Source organism: Anabrus simplex, chromosome 3 (genome assembly GCF_040414725.1).
Source record: "Anabrus simplex isolate iqAnaSimp1 chromosome 3, ASM4041472v1, whole genome shotgun sequence".
In the NCBI taxonomy this organism is placed as follows: domain Eukaryota; kingdom Metazoa; phylum Arthropoda; class Insecta; order Orthoptera; family Tettigoniidae; genus Anabrus; species Anabrus simplex.
Genome location: NC_090267.1, coordinates 33,887,590 through 33,905,663, shown reverse-complemented (window position 1 = coordinate 33,905,663; position 18,074 = coordinate 33,887,590). Strand labels below are relative to the sequence as shown.

The window sequence follows — 18,074 nt, the reverse complement described above, 5'->3', positions numbered from 1 at the left end:
TGCGACGTAAAGCAAATTCTACCAAAAAAAACAAACCAAGAGGACATTTTGATGCCGTTCTTCCATCAGTTAACAGAAGAAGAAAGATTGCGTGGGAGGTTTCAACAAGATTCAGCCCCTGCTCATACAGCAGAAGATTCCCTTCTTACAATCTCGGAAGTGTTTCCAGGCAGAATGATCAGTGCTGGTCTATTTCACCCTCGTTCTCCAAATCTAACAGTGTGCATGTTTTACTTGTGGGGTAATCTGAAAGAAAAAGTGTGTCGAACAAATCCTCACACATTGGAGGAAGTGAAAGAAAACATTACAAATTAAATCAGAAAGATTACAGTGGCAGAACTCACTCGCGCCAGCCAGAATGTGGTTACCCAATACAATGCCTGTATAACCTAGGAAGGGTGCACTTCCAGCATCTTTTATAAGGTAAGATTTCATATAAGATTGTATACAAGTTTAAAGCAGAGTTGCCGCGTGCGACATACGCCTCGGCTGAGGCAGCTGCCGTAGCGCAGTGTACAAACACCGTGTGTTTGGTCTGAGTTTATATGAGAGACCCTTACATAAAAATTTAAAAAAAGAATGGAAACGAATCTAATGTAATATAGATATTGACATGAAATTTATCTGAAACAGAGATAAAAAGACACTCTATAACACTGCAAGGTAATCAAGCCTCTATACCACCTGGTTTAATGTGAAAAAAATAATTGAAATTTTGATCATTAAGAAAATGTACAAGTAATTTGGCACTAAGTTATTGGCTTTCTGTACCAACTGTAGACGGAAATAGTGCACTCTCACAAAGATTATTTTACCGCAACGATTAGCTCAAAGGAAGGGTGCATGATACGGGTTCATCTTGGTGACCGGATGCATTGGTATACGCTTGACAGAATGGCAGTACATAGAAAAGGGATCGGTGACTGCTAAGAGCTAAAATGATAAACAAAGGTGTCACCGTGATAGAGACGTCAGGCAAAATAAGCATCCATTATCTAATTCCATAATCGCAATACATTTTACAAGATTAAAGACAAATGAACTTAAAATGACTAAAGCCATAAGAAAAGTTCATGTTATGTGCATCACAAAGTACAAGAAAACAACCTAGACATAATAATAGGTTATAAACTTCATGGTTCTGATCCGTATTGAATTGCAAGTACAATGTTATTATTAAATTAATGTAGTAATGGTCCACCTTTCAATACTATAATATGTAATATTCTAAATTACATTAATTAGGGACTAGTTTCGGCCGGGGCTGGCCATCTTCAGCCTTAATGTAAAACACCTAATAACTAAACAAATGTACATGCACACAACGTTACTTTAATGAATTACAAGAACATAACAGAAAGGAAATGGAGGAGTACACTGAGTTAGAACATGCATTAATAAATTTTTATAAGATGAAAATTTCCACTTATCTTGAGCCGCTCTTTCCTCTTCTGCATGGGATCGGATACATCACCTCATCTCAGTGTCATTTTGCCATCGTCTTATCCCCAACTAGACTTAATTTTACATGGTACTCATGGCTTCTTTACATGGAATATTATTCCCCATTATCCATACATGAGCTGAAACTTAAAGAAAGAAGAGTTAATAATGTGCACACACTTCCTCTTCCAGTTGTTCAATAACATAGAACAAATACGCACATTATTACTGTTACCAAACCTATAATTACTTTAACAAAATATGTGCACACTTTACACGCTTATCAGTTGTTTCCACAATCACTTGCAGAAAGCTGTTGGTGCGTTTAAACTTTACACTGCATATTTACACAGTTTAGATACCGTTTCAAACAGCTGCTTTTCCTCCAACGGCGCAATACATATAATTCGCCAATTTTTTTTACTCCACGTAAATGCTGAGGCTGTACCTTAATTAAGGCAACGGCCACTTCCTTCTCACTCCTATTCCATCGTTGCCATTAGATCTATCTGTGTCGGTGCGACATAAAGCAAATTGTAAAGCCAATTTTTTAAAAAACTTCAGTGGCTGCTCCAACAGTGACAATTTGCCGTGCCGAGAGAACATTAAAATTGTACGGGGAAGTAAACAAACCTGACTTCCCTCTACTGAAGTTAAAGACATGAGCTGAGATGCTGTGGTCCAGACATATATAGTTAACAGATACTCTTGTGATGTTGCCTTAAAGACCCGATGATCTCCTGTTAGTATAACGTTCTGAGAGCTACCCGTACATGGTACACATTCAAAATAATTTAAATCAATGTACAGTTCTTCTGGCTTTTGCTCTCTGACCAGATAGCTTCGATCTCCCCAGAATATGCTCCGCCGTCGTCGTCTGACCACCTGTATTCCAAATTCCATTTCAAGTTTTGTTTAACACTCTGGTCCAAAGAAATACTTCACTTGCAGTGCTGTAGTACGTCTGCTATGTCGATGGAGATCAGTCTGTAGAGGCCAAACAATTATAAATAGGATGCTGGTTTTATCGTCTATTAGCACATTAAATATTATAATATGGTTTTAGATCTGAAATTATATTGAAAAATGTGTAGTAATGCATCACTGACCTATGTGCACTTGTTTTGCAAAACCCTCTCCATGCAGTCATTTCTAAAGCATCGTGTCCAAATAGTCCTGGATCATCGTTTCTTCCCCTCTGAGGGACAGCCTCCTAAGGTTAAGTTATAAGTAGGTTCCCACCTTCCAATCCTTATCAATTTCTACATAATAGTTTTATTAATTACATAATATAAACCAGCTTAATCTCTAGGACATGTTTAGTTCCGATTATGGAACATCTTCAGGAAAAGATTTGACAAAATGGCAAGACAATTAAAACACATTGATAGTTATGATGATACAATAGCTAAAAGATTTGACAAAATGGCACGAAAATTAAAACACATATGATAGTTATGATGATAAAATAAAATGTTCATTTATGTTGGTTAAAAATTTCAACAAGTCAGTGTCCAAGTGACGAAGTAAAATCGGTGATAAGGTTCTTCTTTATGTTGGAGACGTGTACATTTGTTAATCTTGAAAATAAAATTAGAGATATGCAAGATTTTCTTAACGTATAGTTATCGGGGGAACTCTTGATAAAAACAACCGTAGTTGAAGTTGAGTTACGGTTGGACTATTAAAATGAGTCTGAAATGAGAAAAGAATGAGTAACAAGGAGGATATTTTAAGGAGAAAACCTTGTAAAAATGTATGTTGGCGAGAATAAAGGAATAAAGCTGGTTTATATTATGTAATTAATAAAAGTATTATATAGAAATTGATAAGTATGGGAAGGTGGGAACCTACTTATAACTTAACCTTAGTTGTGTTGAGCCAATACGGGATAAAATACGAGATTTATAAGCTGTAATTTAGCCAACCAGGCCAAAAAAAAATCAAATGCCTATTTGAACTTAAAGATTAAAATGTCAAAAATTGGCAAAAACAATGTTTACATCAAAAACCATGCTTTGTGTCTGGTGGGACCAGAGTGGTATTTTGTATTATGAACTCTTGAAGCCCTGTGAAACCATTAATGCACAACGCTATCACCAACAAATGATTCATTTAAGTCGCGCATTGATTGAAAGACGACCAGACTGAGCCAGAAGACATGGCAAAGTGATTTTATTACACGACAATGTGCCATCTTACACAGCAAAACCAGTGAAAGACATCTTGAATTCGCTTGGATGGGACATCTGCACCCGTCGTACTACCCCGATCTGGCACCATCTATCACCTCTTCACAGCAATGGGGCACATGCTCACAGAACAGCACTTCAGCAATTTCGAGGAAGTTGGAGAATTGCTTGATGAATATTTTGCCGCAAACGACAAACAGTTTTTCTGGCATGGTGTTCATAACTTACCTGAAAGATAGGCGAAGTGTGTAAAGCCGGTGGCCAATATTTTGAATAAACAAAAAAATTAATTTCCCTTGAAAATTATGTGTTTTCCTTTACCACAAAAACCAGCAAAAACTTATGCATACACCTGGTATGGTGGCATATGTTTGGGTCCTGTCGGTTCCTGATACTGATGAGGAAGGGGGATGGGTTGCTCTAGGGCTTCATCATCCATATCACTGTCCACACTACCAATAACACTGTCTGACGATGCAGGATTCTACACATCACCATCTTCACTTTCAGACTGATGAAAGATTACCACCATCACTTGAATAATGGTCTAATATTCCATTATTTATTATTGTCAGCTGAACGTGAACTTTGCTTCACCATCTCGCAAGGTTATGTGCACTCTTAACTTCACGGTACTATACTGAATTACACGTAATACTATGCTTACACTAATCATTAAAATTACTTAAAGACTGAGTTGTCTAAGAAACTAACATATAAACTATATATACTGCCTAAGATACTGCTTAAAATCACCAAGTAAATTGTATAAACACACAGAATACTGAGCACCCATTTGCTGTTGCTGCCAATCACAATGTCAGTAAGCCAGGAAACCAAGTGCATGTTTCAAGTCAAAGAATATGTGTACATTGAGTATAAACCCAAGTTAGAACTCTCCTCTAAGTATTTCCTGGCTATGGACCTCAATCTAATATAAGTTATGCAATATTATTTCATCATCATTAGTATCAAATGCCTTTGAATGATCCAAGAATAATTTTATCACAGATTCATTGTTAGGGAGGGCATGTATAACTAATTGGGTAAAATATAATAAAGCAGACAGGTATAGACATCTAGCATGCAAATGAGGTAACAGTTAAAAATAAATCAGGGTACCAATGGGTCATTACCGTGAGAGATTAAAGGTTAATTATGATAAAAGCCTTGAATTCCGTAAATTGAATCTTTTCTAAATTCATAGTTAATTTGTTTTTACTGAAGCCTATTTCTGATCTCGACAGGACTGCATTTGCTGTAATTCCTGTAGACATATGATCAGGATTATTAACAATTATGTTTGTGTCATCAACACACAGAACTGCAGTTTGCACTTTGATATTTGTGGGAGATCATTCACATAGATTAAGAAAATAATAGGTCCCGAAATACTAACCTGTGGGCCGGGCTGAGTGACTCAGACAGTTAAGGTGCTTGCCTTCTGACCCCAACTTGGCAGGTTTGATCCTGACTCAGTCTGATGGTATTTGAAGGTGCTCAGATATGTCAGCCTTGTGTCGGTAGATTTACTGGCACATAAAAGAACTCCTGCTGGGCTAAATTCTGGCATTTCAGTGTCTGCGAAAACCGTAAAAGTAGTTATTGGGACGTAAAATCGATAACATTATTATTATTATTTAATAATAATAATAATAATAATAATAATAATAATAATAATCTGTCTACTTTCTATACTTGAGACTAATACATCTCATTATACATTTTACTGTTACTCTGTGAAATTTCAACAGGTTTGGTTATCCAGATGTGACCTAAACTTGTCATTTACTTTTCCCCTAACCTCAATCTAATATAAGTTATGCAATATTATTTCATCATCATTAGTATCAAATGTCTTTGAATGATCCAAGAATAATCTTATCACAGATTCATTGTTAGGGAGGACATGTATAACTAATTGGGTAAAATATGATAAAGCAGACAAGGTACGTCTGCCAGCTTTCAATCTGTGCAGTGCATTATTTAGAAAGTTATAGTTGACAAAAAGTTTAGTGAACTTATCTTTTATGGCACATTCAAATATTTGTGAGTCAATAGTAAGTGTTTGGTATTATGTAGATTGTGTAACCTTTCACATTTAAAGACTGGGATAACTTCAACACATTAAGAAAGTCTCCCTCCCAAAGATTGACGGAAGAAAACTACGCAAAATTATGAGAAATCGATTCTTTCAGTCGTGGTGTCAGCTACCACATAAAGGAAAAGGAGTAGTGTTATATTCAGACTGCCCGAAAGCAAACTCCTGGATGACTCATAAATCACCTCTGTCCTCCTCTGAATACATAAATGCAGTGAAGATGACATGCAAACTCATCGCAGTCAGGTCGGTTCCCGGTAGGTCATTTAACACAACCCGTTGCCGCCAAAATGGCTGAAACGAGACAGAAACCCTTGGACATGTGCTGGGATTCTGCCGAAGCACTGAACTAATGCGCAACCACCGCCACCACCGCGTAAGATCGTCGATTGCTCAAGGCTTGAGACAGCTTGGATGGGAGGTGAATGAGGAGGTTCACTGCGTCTCTACTGACGACTCTAATTGGAGGGCGGACATCGTAGCCATCAACAGAGAGGACATTAAAGCGGTTGTTTTAGATCCCACCATTTGCTTTGAAAGGGACCTGGATCAGGCTCGGGATGTGGACCTAGAAAAGCAACCTATTTATAATCCATGCTTGCTTTACCTTTCATCTAAGTATAAAATACCTATCGATCGGTGGATTGTCAGAGGCCTGCTATTTGGAGCAAGAGTCAGACATCAAACTTCCTACAAAACTTGAAAGTTCCATTCTGCGAGTTAGAAAAAATAGTAATACAGATACTGAGGGACTATCTGCAAATCATTCACTTCCATCTGTATCTGAGAGCGTGATTGACATTTCTCCCCCACTAACCCTGGGAAAAAAGAAGATAACAGCTTCAACGATTAAAGTTTCATTTCTTGACATTTTTAAACTCCATTGAAATGGAAACTGTATTCCGGATCCAAATGGTCACCCTCATTGGAGGACGGATGATTTATTTCTTTAGAGATAAGAAAACTGACTTTTTGAAAATAATTCATTGATAAGGTAGGTTCTGGATACAGAGTACAATTTTAAATGAGTTGTATGAGAATTTCCTCTACACCCATGGAAGTTTTATTTTCCAAAGACTGGATGATTTTAAGAACGTAATTCTCTTTCTGGGCTTAATTCCATAGGAATTTTGCACAAGGGGTGAAAGTTCAGAGAATATATCTGATTTATTTTCATTTTGAAGGCTAGAAAGAAATAATTTATATAATTAGTCAAGTGTTGAGGAACCTTCATTATTGTACGTACCCCAGTCATATTTTATGGTACTGACTTTGTTTCTAACTGCATATTTGAACTGTCGTGGCCTAGTAGATTCTCGCTGAGAGAGTTTTGGAATTTTAAAAGTTACAGTTCAGTTTCCACATAAGACTGGTTATTTGTTTATACTAAAGATGATTTGATGGACATTTATCTGCATGTTTTTAATGTGTTATTTATTGTTTTCATTGTGGACAGTATTTGATATTTGTCTTGTTGCTTTCACTGTACATTTCCTTTTAAAGTGTACATTTTGTGGTAACAAATTTTACACTACTTTATTTTGTAGAATTTTGACTTCAATGAACTGGAAGAAGCTACAGAGTATGATGGTGGTTACGCATTAGATAGTCCTGTTATTAAAAACTTTTGGGACATTGTCCACAAGATGCCCCTAGAGAGTAAAAGAAAATTGCTGCAGTTTGCAACGGGCAGTGACCGTGTTCCTGTAGGAGGGCTTAGCAAATTAAAATTGATCATTGCTAGAAATGGTCCTGATTCCGACAGGTAAGTGCCATTTTTATAGGTGAGCTTTATAATTATTGGTATTTTTGGAGGCTGTCTCTTCAACCCACTTAGTACCATGCCCTAGGCTGTGCTGAGAATGTCACCCGGATAACGGCCCACTTTGCAAGGCTAAAGAAGATGAACCATAACTGCCCCAATTATAAAGCTGGGTAATGGAACGTTAAACCATGTTATTAAGAAGGGATTGCTGTACTTATGCTGATAATGAATAATAATAATAATAATAATAATAATAATAATAATCGTTATTTGTTTATGTATATTTATATGGCCTGGAGAGTGGTAAAGGCGTGCTTGTTTCTTCTGGAAGGATATGGTTTGATTCCCAATCAGGAAGTTGAAGATTTAGAAACTAGACTTCCAGTTCTGCAGAGACACATAGCCCTGGGGTTTGCTCAGCCTTACACCAGAATTTAGTACCAGTTTAATTCCTGGGTTACAAATAGATGGAGTGTTTGGCTTCCACTCCTCAAGGGCATTTATGGCTTGTATGGAGATGGTTTGCTTTGCTATGTCTGCATGGCTTGAATACCAGGCATGTTTAGTCTTTTGGGGGCTTCTGCCATATGAGGAGAGTTACGGTTTCTTTTCAGGAATCTAAACATCAAGGTTTCAAAAACATGAAGAGAATAAACCATAAGAACTATGTTTATATGAAATGTGTGTATGTTTGTATGCCCAACCCTTGTCCCGTTTCTCTGCAGGTGAAGCAAGATGAATCTTTGTAGTGAATTTTTACAACTGGATGGCCTTCTTGGCGTCAATCTCATCAGAGGAGTTAATAAAATGAAATGAATGACATGATATATGATAATATGAAGGGAGAAGGTGAAACCGGGCATCAGCACGTGGTCTGCTCAGGGCTAAATGGCTCAGTCCGGCACACGGATCACTATCAACAGCGTCATATGCCCTCACTCCATATCAACCCTGCAGAGAGGTTTGGAATTGAATCCAGGCTTTTGGCATGCATTCTAGTGAAGTTTCATACCACCACTTCTCCTACCCTGCTGGCCAACATTCTGATGGTGAAATTCTTTTTGACCAAGGGAACTCGAACTGGCTAACCATGGTGTCAGACCACATATAGACTTGATTTCTTTACAAAACCAGTCCTGATGAGAGGAATATAGGATAAAAATGAAAAGCCAGATAAAGACACTAAAGGAAAGAGATAAAGGCAAATATGGTTGTTACAAGAATAGGAACACAGGAAAGACACAGATGAAGGTAAGGAACCCAACAGGTCAATATAAATAATTGAAAGAAACAAGAGAGGGGAAAGAGCCCATCTGTGTGAAGACATCAGTGTTTGAAAATTGAGAGATTCTCCTTGTCCTTCTGTGTTTTCTTATTTGCCCTTGTCTCTCTGTTGTTCCCTATTCCCTCATTGACCTCTTATTTTGTTTATTCTGAGTGTAGGTATGTTCCTATCTTAGTTAATGTCTTTTTACACATATTACTATTTATTTCTTGTTTGTTTCTTTCCATTGCCCTAAGAGGTATGTTATTCTTGTGCTTTTGTATTTACAGGAAAATAAACAAAAATGAATACTGAATCTGAACACAAAGTTTCACTGCCAGTGACAACATCAGATCTGATGATACACCATAATTAAGCCATCAGTTTATTAGTTTTATGTATTCAAGATATGACTGTACTTGGGCTAGGAGGCGCTAGTGTTTGTTTATTGCTGTTGGTTGATGACAGCGGGACGAACAGTGAGTGTGTCAGTGTGTTGAGTACAGTCACCACATGAGTCTTGCATTACCGACAGGACAGGATTCATTTTAGAGAATAATTTTGGATTGCTACAAGTGCAAGAAACAATGGGACGAATTTGGGATGGAATTTGTGTTGATTGGTCAGGGGCCAGCGACATTGGAGTGAAAGTGATCACTGTATCACCAAGGACTGACCACTCATAAACAAGGAGGGTGCAATCTTATCTTGAACTTGTAATAGTACTACAGTGGAACCTTGATTCTCCGTTTTTGGTGGGACCACGGAGAAAGAACGTACAATATGGGAAAACTGAAATTCCAGGAACGAATGAACCATCAACAATTTGGCTAAATGTCACAGAAATGAAATATGTATAATTATAATCTTACAAACACGCCTACACAAAACTAAACTACAGCCCCAATGGGCCTTTGCTTACCAAGCGACCGCTGCTCAGTTCGAAGGCCTGCAGATTACGAAGTGATGCATGGTCAGTGTGATGAATCCTCTCGGCCGTTATTCCTGGCTCTCTAGACCGGGGTCGCCGTTTCACCATTAGATAGCTCCTCAATTAAAGGTAATCGTAGGCTGAGTGGACCTGGAACCAGCCCTCATATCCAGGTAAAAATGCCTGACCTGGCCGGGAATCGAACCCGGGCCCTCCAGGTGACAGGCAGGCAAGTTAGATTGCGGGGCCGGCTTCAAACATTAATTTCTAGTATGCGAGTTAAAAACTTTACATTCAGTTTTATCGGGGAAACTTTGTCAGTTTTCTGTGAAAACTTCTTTCAGTTCAGCAACTTTGATCAGCCAAAATCTTCGAAAAATCTAATAACACCAAGACAAATAACAATCGACCACAAGTAGTTCTTAATTCTCTAATCTAATAAAATAAAGCACATCAGATACAAAAACGCCCGTCAGGACGGCAAAATATCTCTTTTAAATCTTTCATTGTAATTTGGTCACCGGTATACTGTTCATAGTCAGTTTCTGGAAATCTTGTACCGCGTAAATTAGGCCTACATAGACTTTTAAAGGTTATGTTGAGCTCGAGAATATGGTTTTCAATGCAAATATTGATTCTTAAAAGTTCTCAAATGTACTATATTCAATTCTGCCCGTCACTAATCAGAAATTGGAAAGAGAAAAAATGTCATCAAAACTTTGGAAATTATGGTTATCCATGACCTTGAACTCAGCTGGAAAGCGCACTCGCTGTACAAGTTAGTCGTCATCATCATCATCAATGTCCCACTCCAGTCGCCCGGGTGTGGTTAACAAGCCTCCTCCACTCCTTTCTGTCCTTCCACTTTTCCTGCTCCATTAATTCTGCCACATCCAATCCAGCTTCTCTAATGTCCTTCCAAATCTGATCCATCCACCTTCTTCTCGGTCTTCCAGCTGGTCTCTTTCCCTTACCTTCTCGTTCCAATTCCCTTCTTGCTACCCGTTCCTTTCCCATTCTTTTTACATGTCCGAACCATCTCATTCTTGCTTTCTGTATCTTCTATACTAACAGTTCTATATTTAGCTCTTCTCTGATTCTAATATTTTGAATTCTATCTCTTTTTGCCTTTTTAACTGATGTTCTTAATTCTCTAATCTACATGGTGTACGCTCCACAGACGGGATGTAGCATGGAAGAAAAAGAAGAGTTCCTCAATGAACTGGAAACACATATTGTTGGAGATGGGATCATGATAATGAGAGATCTGAATGCTCATGTGGGAACTGATAGAATGGGATATGAGAATGTTCTGGGTCCTCATGGGTATGGCGATAGAAATGAATATGGAGAGAAACTGTTGGACTTTTGTATCAGAAATAACCTGATAAAAAAGAACACATGGTTTATGAAGAGGAATAGCCATAAGATCAACCGATATAGTTGGGATGGACAGTATAGAACATTCATTGATTTTATAATAACAGACAGAGAATGGGGAAGATACGTCATGAATACAAAGATACAAATTTGTTTTACGTCGCATTGACACAGACAGGTCTTATGGCAACGATGGGTTATGAAAGGCCTAGGAGTGGGAAGGAAGCGGCCATGGCGTTAATTAAGGTACAGCTTCAGTACTTGCCTGGTGTGAAAATGGGAAACCACGGAAAACCATCTTCAGGGCTGCCGACAGTGGGGTTCGAACCCACTATCTCCTGGATGCAAGCTCACAGCTGCGCGCCCCTAACCACACGGCCAACTTGCCCGGTAATACAAAGATAATCCCCAGTGAAAGTATGGAGGGTGATCATAGATTATTAATTGTGGAATTAAAACAAGTAAAAATCCCTAAAATTGTATTGAAGAAGAAACCAAAGATCAGGATTTGGGGTGAAGAAGAAGAGTGGGACAAATTAAGACAGACATTTGTGGAAGCAGCAATTGAGGTATGCGGAAAAACAAAAGCAAAGGTTAAAGGAAAGGAGACACGGTGGTGGACAGACAAAATAAAAAAGAAATAAAAGAAAGAAACAAGTTGAAGAAAGAAATGGATAACGAAAAGCAAAAAAGTATCAGAGGGATGAGAATAAGATAGAAAGGTTACATGTGGAATACAAAAGATTGAAACTACACGTAAAGAGGAGTATCAAGGAAGAACAGGAGAAATGTTAGGGAGAGTTAACCAACAAAATTGAGCAAGATAGTCGAGGAAATCAGAAACTATTATACAGAGTAATAAAATCAAAAAGAATAAATCAAGAAAAAATCAAGGCATTAGAGAGAGAAGATGGATCCATAGTACATGACAAAAAGGGCCTTCAGAAGGTGATGGCAAAGTATTTTGAAAAACTTTATAATGAGGATGACTGCTCGGAGGAAGGAGGAGATAAGGAAATGGAAATAATAGGTGGAGAAAAGGAAGAGAACCCGATAACATGATTGGAACTTGAAAGGGCAGTGAAAGCAATGACCAAAGGTCAAGCAAGTGGAAAAGACTAATTCAATGCTGATGTGATTAAGGCAGCATGAAGCATTGGACTACATTGGCTATACCGAGCCCTCAATGCCATATGGAAGGATGCAAAGATACCTGAAGATTGGCAACAAGGAAGCATTGTACCATTGTTCAAAAAAAGGAAAAAGGAAAAAATGTGAAAATTATAGAGGTATAACCCTATTATCACATGGGCTAAAAATAATGGAAAAAGTCACAGACAAAAGACTGAGGGATATAATAGAAACACAGTTAGATGAAGGACAATACGGCTTTAGATTGAATAGACTTGATATTTACAGTGCGAACGATAATGGAAAAGCCTTTGGAAAGGAACAGGGAAATCATCTTCGTATTTTTGGATTTGGGAAAAGCTTATAATACAGTTAAGAGAAAACATGTATGGGAATGCCTACTGAAAAGGAATGTACCAAAATCATTAATTAATAAGATAAAAATGTTGTATCATGAGAGTAAAAGCAGTGTGTAAGTGGGGAGTGGTGACTCTGAAACATTTTATACAGAAAAAAGGTCTCAAGCAAGGAAGTGCACTGTTGCCATTATTGTTTATTAAATTGATGGATGAAATCATAAAACGTGTAAAACAGAGTATCAGTACTGGTATTTGCAGATGATGTGGTGATTTGGGGAAAGGGAGAAAAGGAAGTACAAAGGAGACTGGACGTTTGGAATGAAAATCTGAAGGAGTTTGGAATGGTAATTAGTAAAAGGAAACTGTAGTCGTGCACTGTGGAAAAGAGAAAAAGAGAAGCCAAGTGAACACAGAGGGAGAACGGTTAGAGAATGTTGAACAGTTTACATATCTGGGTAGCATTATTAATGGAAGTAATGAAATCAACCCTGAAATTAATAACAGACTAAGTAAAGGTACAACATTTTATCAACAAGTTGGAGAGCTTTTATGGGATGACAAAGTACCCAAGAGAACGAAATTAACATTATATAAACAGTATTTCATACCAATTGTAACATACGGACTAGAAACACTGGTAACTAATAAGACACAAGATAGTAAGATACAAGCAGTAGAAATGTACAAGTTAGTACGAGTGGGAAATGCTACAAACGTTTTAAATGTAACATGGCAAATAAAAGGACTGCGTTTTTTATAACATTTTCACAAAAAAAACGTAAAATTCCCAGTCTTATATTAGGACCAAAACAGTAATAGGCAAACCCAAAACCTCCCATGGCTTTATGTATGTAAGATGCAACATCTGTTCCGGTCTCTATAGCATAATCGTATGCGATAATATTAAAATACTAAATTTGTGTTAAGAAGGACCTGTTTTGATTCCTGCCTGAAAACCCAGTGACTGCAGTGCCCCAAGGGAAGTGCCGAAAAACTGTTTGGCGATACGATCGAAGAAAAAAACGAAACATCTAACCCTGGACATAATGTACACGTTTTACAAGTACGAACATTTAACGAAACTTGATCCGTCTTCAGGTAGAGCTGTCGAAATACACTGTGTCTCTTTCCAGTTGCTGTGAACACTCTCTGCTTTATGATTTTCGAGGATTCTCTAAACAATACTGCCCGATTGCAATACTAAGATGGTCCCTTTTGCAAGTTCACCTCCTATCGCTTTTCGAGTACAGGACTTGCTCTATATCGCAATAACGGGACGTTAACACCGAGATCCGTAAGTATGGCATAGCTATGCTTTCGTGAGATATAGTTTCTTGAAAAACGCTCCATCGAGGATTTAGCATTGATGGGACTGAAATTTCTGGACGGTTGATCCGGGAAATTGCTCCTTCGAGGAACGGATAATGCATGAATTTTACAGCGTGATTTAACTAGGATGCACGCGGGACCACGTAATTTGAACGAATAATCCGGGAAAACGTAGTTTCCGGGAACGTATAATCGAGGTCTACTGTACACTGTGTAAGAAAAGATACAGCAATATTTGCTTATTCAACAAGTGTGCAACACAATTTCAGTAGTTAGTATTGGAAAGAAACAAGTGTCAAATGATCGGATGTACAGCAATTCGCTGTGTACGTTGCTCTTGCAGTTTGGACTCGTCCCTTTAGGTGGCTGTTAAGTAACCCCTCCTGAGTCAGTATACCAAGTGGCGTAGCGAGCCCTTGTGACAGTTTTCGTGTAACATGTTTTCTAACCTGTGTTTTGTGAAATGATTCATTAAAAAAAAAAAATATCTGAAGCCATTTCTTTTCAATTTTGACTCATTTGTTTTATAACTGTTAGATTCTTCAGTCTGCCGAAAGTAATTTTGTGTAATAAATTTATAAAGTACTTGAAAAAGGAACAGCTTAATTAAATTAGAATGAGATGTTTCGTTCTTAAAAGAACATCATCAGATTCTGTGAAATCACACTCAGATATGTAGAAAAGTATAAACATTTATGTTTATTTTTGTTTATATACTTATGAACTTAAAAATCTGGAACCTATCTTAATGAAGTCCTGTTTCCTATCCACTCCAGCATAGAATGCAGGATTTCATTACGATAAGTTCCAGATTTTCAAGTTCATAAGTACTTAACTATTTAGAAAACTATAAACATTTCTGTATTTCTGTTTAAGATGATAGAATCTGATGTTCTTTTGAGAATGAAACATGTCATTATATTTTAATTAAGTGCCATCTGAGTGGCTCATACGGTTGAGGCGCTGGCCTTCTGACCCCAACTTGAGAGGTTCGATCCTGCCTCAGTCCGGTGATATTTGAAGGGGCTCTATGTCAGCCTCATGTCGATAGTTTTACTGGCATGTAAAAGAACTCCTGCGGGACTAAATCCCGGCACTTCGGCATCTCCGAAAACCGTAAAAGTAGTTAGTAGGACTTAAAGCCAATAACTTTATTATTATTTTAATTAAGTTTTTTCTTTTTCAGGTATAATACTTGTACCGTATGTTTTCTTGCAGATAGTTTATAAATTTATTACTCATAATTAGTTTCAGCAGACAGAAGAACCTAACAGTTATAAAATGGCTAATATTCCAGAACAACATGCGGCGTTGAAATTTTGATTTCTGCTCGGTAAAGGTTATATTGGATGTGGTTGATATGTTGTCTACAGCTTATAAAGAATGTGCTTTGAAAAGAACTCAAGTGTTTGAGTGGTATTTACGATTCAAACACAGCAACATAGATTGAAGACATTCAACGCCTGGGTTGGCCTTCCACACCCAAAACTGATGAAAACCTGATAAAAATTTGCATGCTTGTGTCGAGGATAAAAGACGTACTATTGATGAACTTGCTGAATTATCTGGTCTTATGTGTACATTAGTGCAACGCATTGTAGCTGAATGTTTACTATTGAGAAAAATCGTAATGAAATTTATTTCTGGCCTGTTGATTCCTGATCAAAAGGCAGCTCGTGTTGCTGCTTGCTGTGACTTGTTGGACCATTTGGAAGTGACCAGTAACTTTTTCAACAAAATCATCACCAGTGATGAATCGTGACATTATGGGTACGAACCCGCAACAGAGCAACAGTCGTTGCAGTGGACGACACCCAACTGCCCTCGTCCTAAAAAGGCCTGGCAAGTCAAATCTACCATGAAGAACATATTGATTTGTTTTTTCGACGATCACGGTGTGATTCTCTCAGATTATGTCCCCGAACATCAAATGGTGAACCAAGTTTTCTACCTGAGTTTTTTCAGGCGGTTGTGTGAGAGTATTCAGTTGAAATGGCCCAATTTGTGGAAGAGTGGGCTGGTTCTTCCACCCTGACAATGCTCCAGCGTGCATAGGCATTTCTGTGCGTGATTTATTGGCAAAAAATGCATGACACCGCTTTTTCATCCACCCTACTTATTAGATCGCGCACCTTATAATTTCTTTTTGTTTCCCCCCGATGAAAAGAGAGCTGAAAGAGAGATGTTTCACAGACATTCTTGAGGTGAAAAGAGAATTGAAGGTGTGCTGCAAGACATCCGAAAGGACGAGCACGAAAGGTGTGTCGCGCTGTGGAAAAATGTTACGTATTAATGGAGAGTACTTTGAAGGTGACTAATGTTTGTAACACAAAAAGAATAAATTGTGTATTCTTTAAAAATGTTATATGGTTATTTTTGGGTTCTCCCTCGTATATATGACTTAATTTCAACAGTTAATTAGCAACAGAATACAGAAAGCTTCCACATTCTATCATGCTGTACATCAAATACTTTGGGATGAAACATTTCCGTTAATTTCAAAGATCAGCTTGTACAGAATATATTTGGTACCTATATTGACATATGGTCTGGAAGCAGCATCACTTACTGGATCAACAAAGAATCATATTTAGGCAACAGAAATGAAGTTCCTCCATTCTTGTCTACTAAAAACAAAAATGGATAAAATAAGGAATGTGGCTATCCGACAACAGTTTGGATTGGAAAGAACCTTGCCGGAGAGCCTCGAAGTGAAGAGATTGCAATGGTATGGTCACATAAAGAGAATGGATCCTCAGGGGACTCCTTAAGCATAATATGACCGTGGTGTTCCTTTAAAGAGACCAAGAAGAAGACCTTGTGATGTTTGGGAAGCAGATTTTCAAGGACCTTGAAATCAGAGGTTGAAACTCGTGTTGCATATATGAAACAACATGAGGACAAACTGGAGGAGGCTCGTTTCACTACCACACCCGGCTTGCTAGAGATAAGAAATGATGAGTTAGCCAAAGGTTGAAATTTATCGTAAAATATATTAACCCTGAGGATAATCACTGTATGCATGGATATTGTGTCATGTTTCTTCAGGTACTCTTTGTGAAACAGTAGAAAGGGAACATAGTATTTTTATCATCTTATATTTATTGATTACATAAATTGTGTACTAAAATTTCATATGTGCTTATTGTGATTGACTCAGGACAGTAAAATCATTAACTGTTTTGTATCGTCATTAATCCTGTGATTTTCTCATTGCAGGTTACCAACGGCTCACACGTGTTTCAATGTTCTCCTCCTACCAGAATATGAAACTAAAGAGAAATTGAATGATAGACTAATGAAAGCAATTAATTATTCAAAAGGATTTGGCATGTTATAATTGGTAGTCTTCCCAAAAAATGAATGTCCTACATTCTGTTCACCAAAATAGAATTGAATTTCAAGTTCCCTCTCCCAGTCTTAATGAATTATTTGACTTGAAAGCCTTTTGAAAATTACCCTGTTTATTTTGCAATAGTTTGGTGATGTATTTGGAAGGAATGAAAATCAAGCCCGGTGAATAAGAATGGGAGAGGATGGTAATTAAAGAAGTGGCATGACTGAGGTTTAGCTTTGGGGCTGATTCTACATCTGTACACATATTTACAACTGGAAGAAGCCTGTACATTCTTAAATAATTGGTATTATTGTTAATATGTATGACAAGGGTGTTGCTGCATCCTTAGGAAAGGCTCATATCAATATTTTAAAACATTCCCATTGTTTGAATAATGGCTCTAGTGGAATGAATCTGACTGATAACGTATCCTAAGATGAGTATTTTAGGCAGTTCCAGTTGTAAAGAACTGCGTTCCACAGGTTTCTGCTAGTATGACATCGATCTGAAGAACCACACTTAAGTTTTAACTATTTATTAGTTTTGATACTGGAAAGTAAATGAGCTACGTGTATCATATTTAGTTCTGTGTTTTTCTTTTCCCGATGGAGACATGATATCAGGGCTGTGCTTCAGTGAATAATTGTGAATAATGACTTTTAGTTTGATACTATATTCATGTTTATCTTCCCCTCGGATAAATGTGTGTGTGTGTATATGTTTGAAAATTTTGTTGCCAGGTGGCAGCAGGAATGTTTGCATAGAAGATGCTAACATTTTAAAGATGTAATATGGAAGTTAAGAGTTATTAGTCTTTCAAAAGTTTAGTTTTTCAGGAAGCT

General features: G+C 37.5%; 1 protein-coding gene across 1 annotated transcript in view; it reads left to right on the top strand.

Annotated features, from left to right (window-relative positions):
* Ube3a (ubiquitin protein ligase E3A) overlaps positions 1-17,533 on the top strand; it is a 111,700-nt gene extending 94,167 nt beyond the window's left edge. Inside the window, exons 10-11 of the mRNA XM_067142511.2 lie at positions 7,284-7,501; positions 17,115-17,533. Of these exons, the coding sequence (XP_066998612.1) occupies positions 7,284-7,501; positions 17,115-17,235 (339 nt within the window). The 3' untranslated portion in view covers positions 17,236-17,533. The remainder of the gene's footprint in view (positions 1-7,283; positions 7,502-17,114) is intronic.
* Positions 17,534-18,074: the final 541 nt, after the last annotated feature.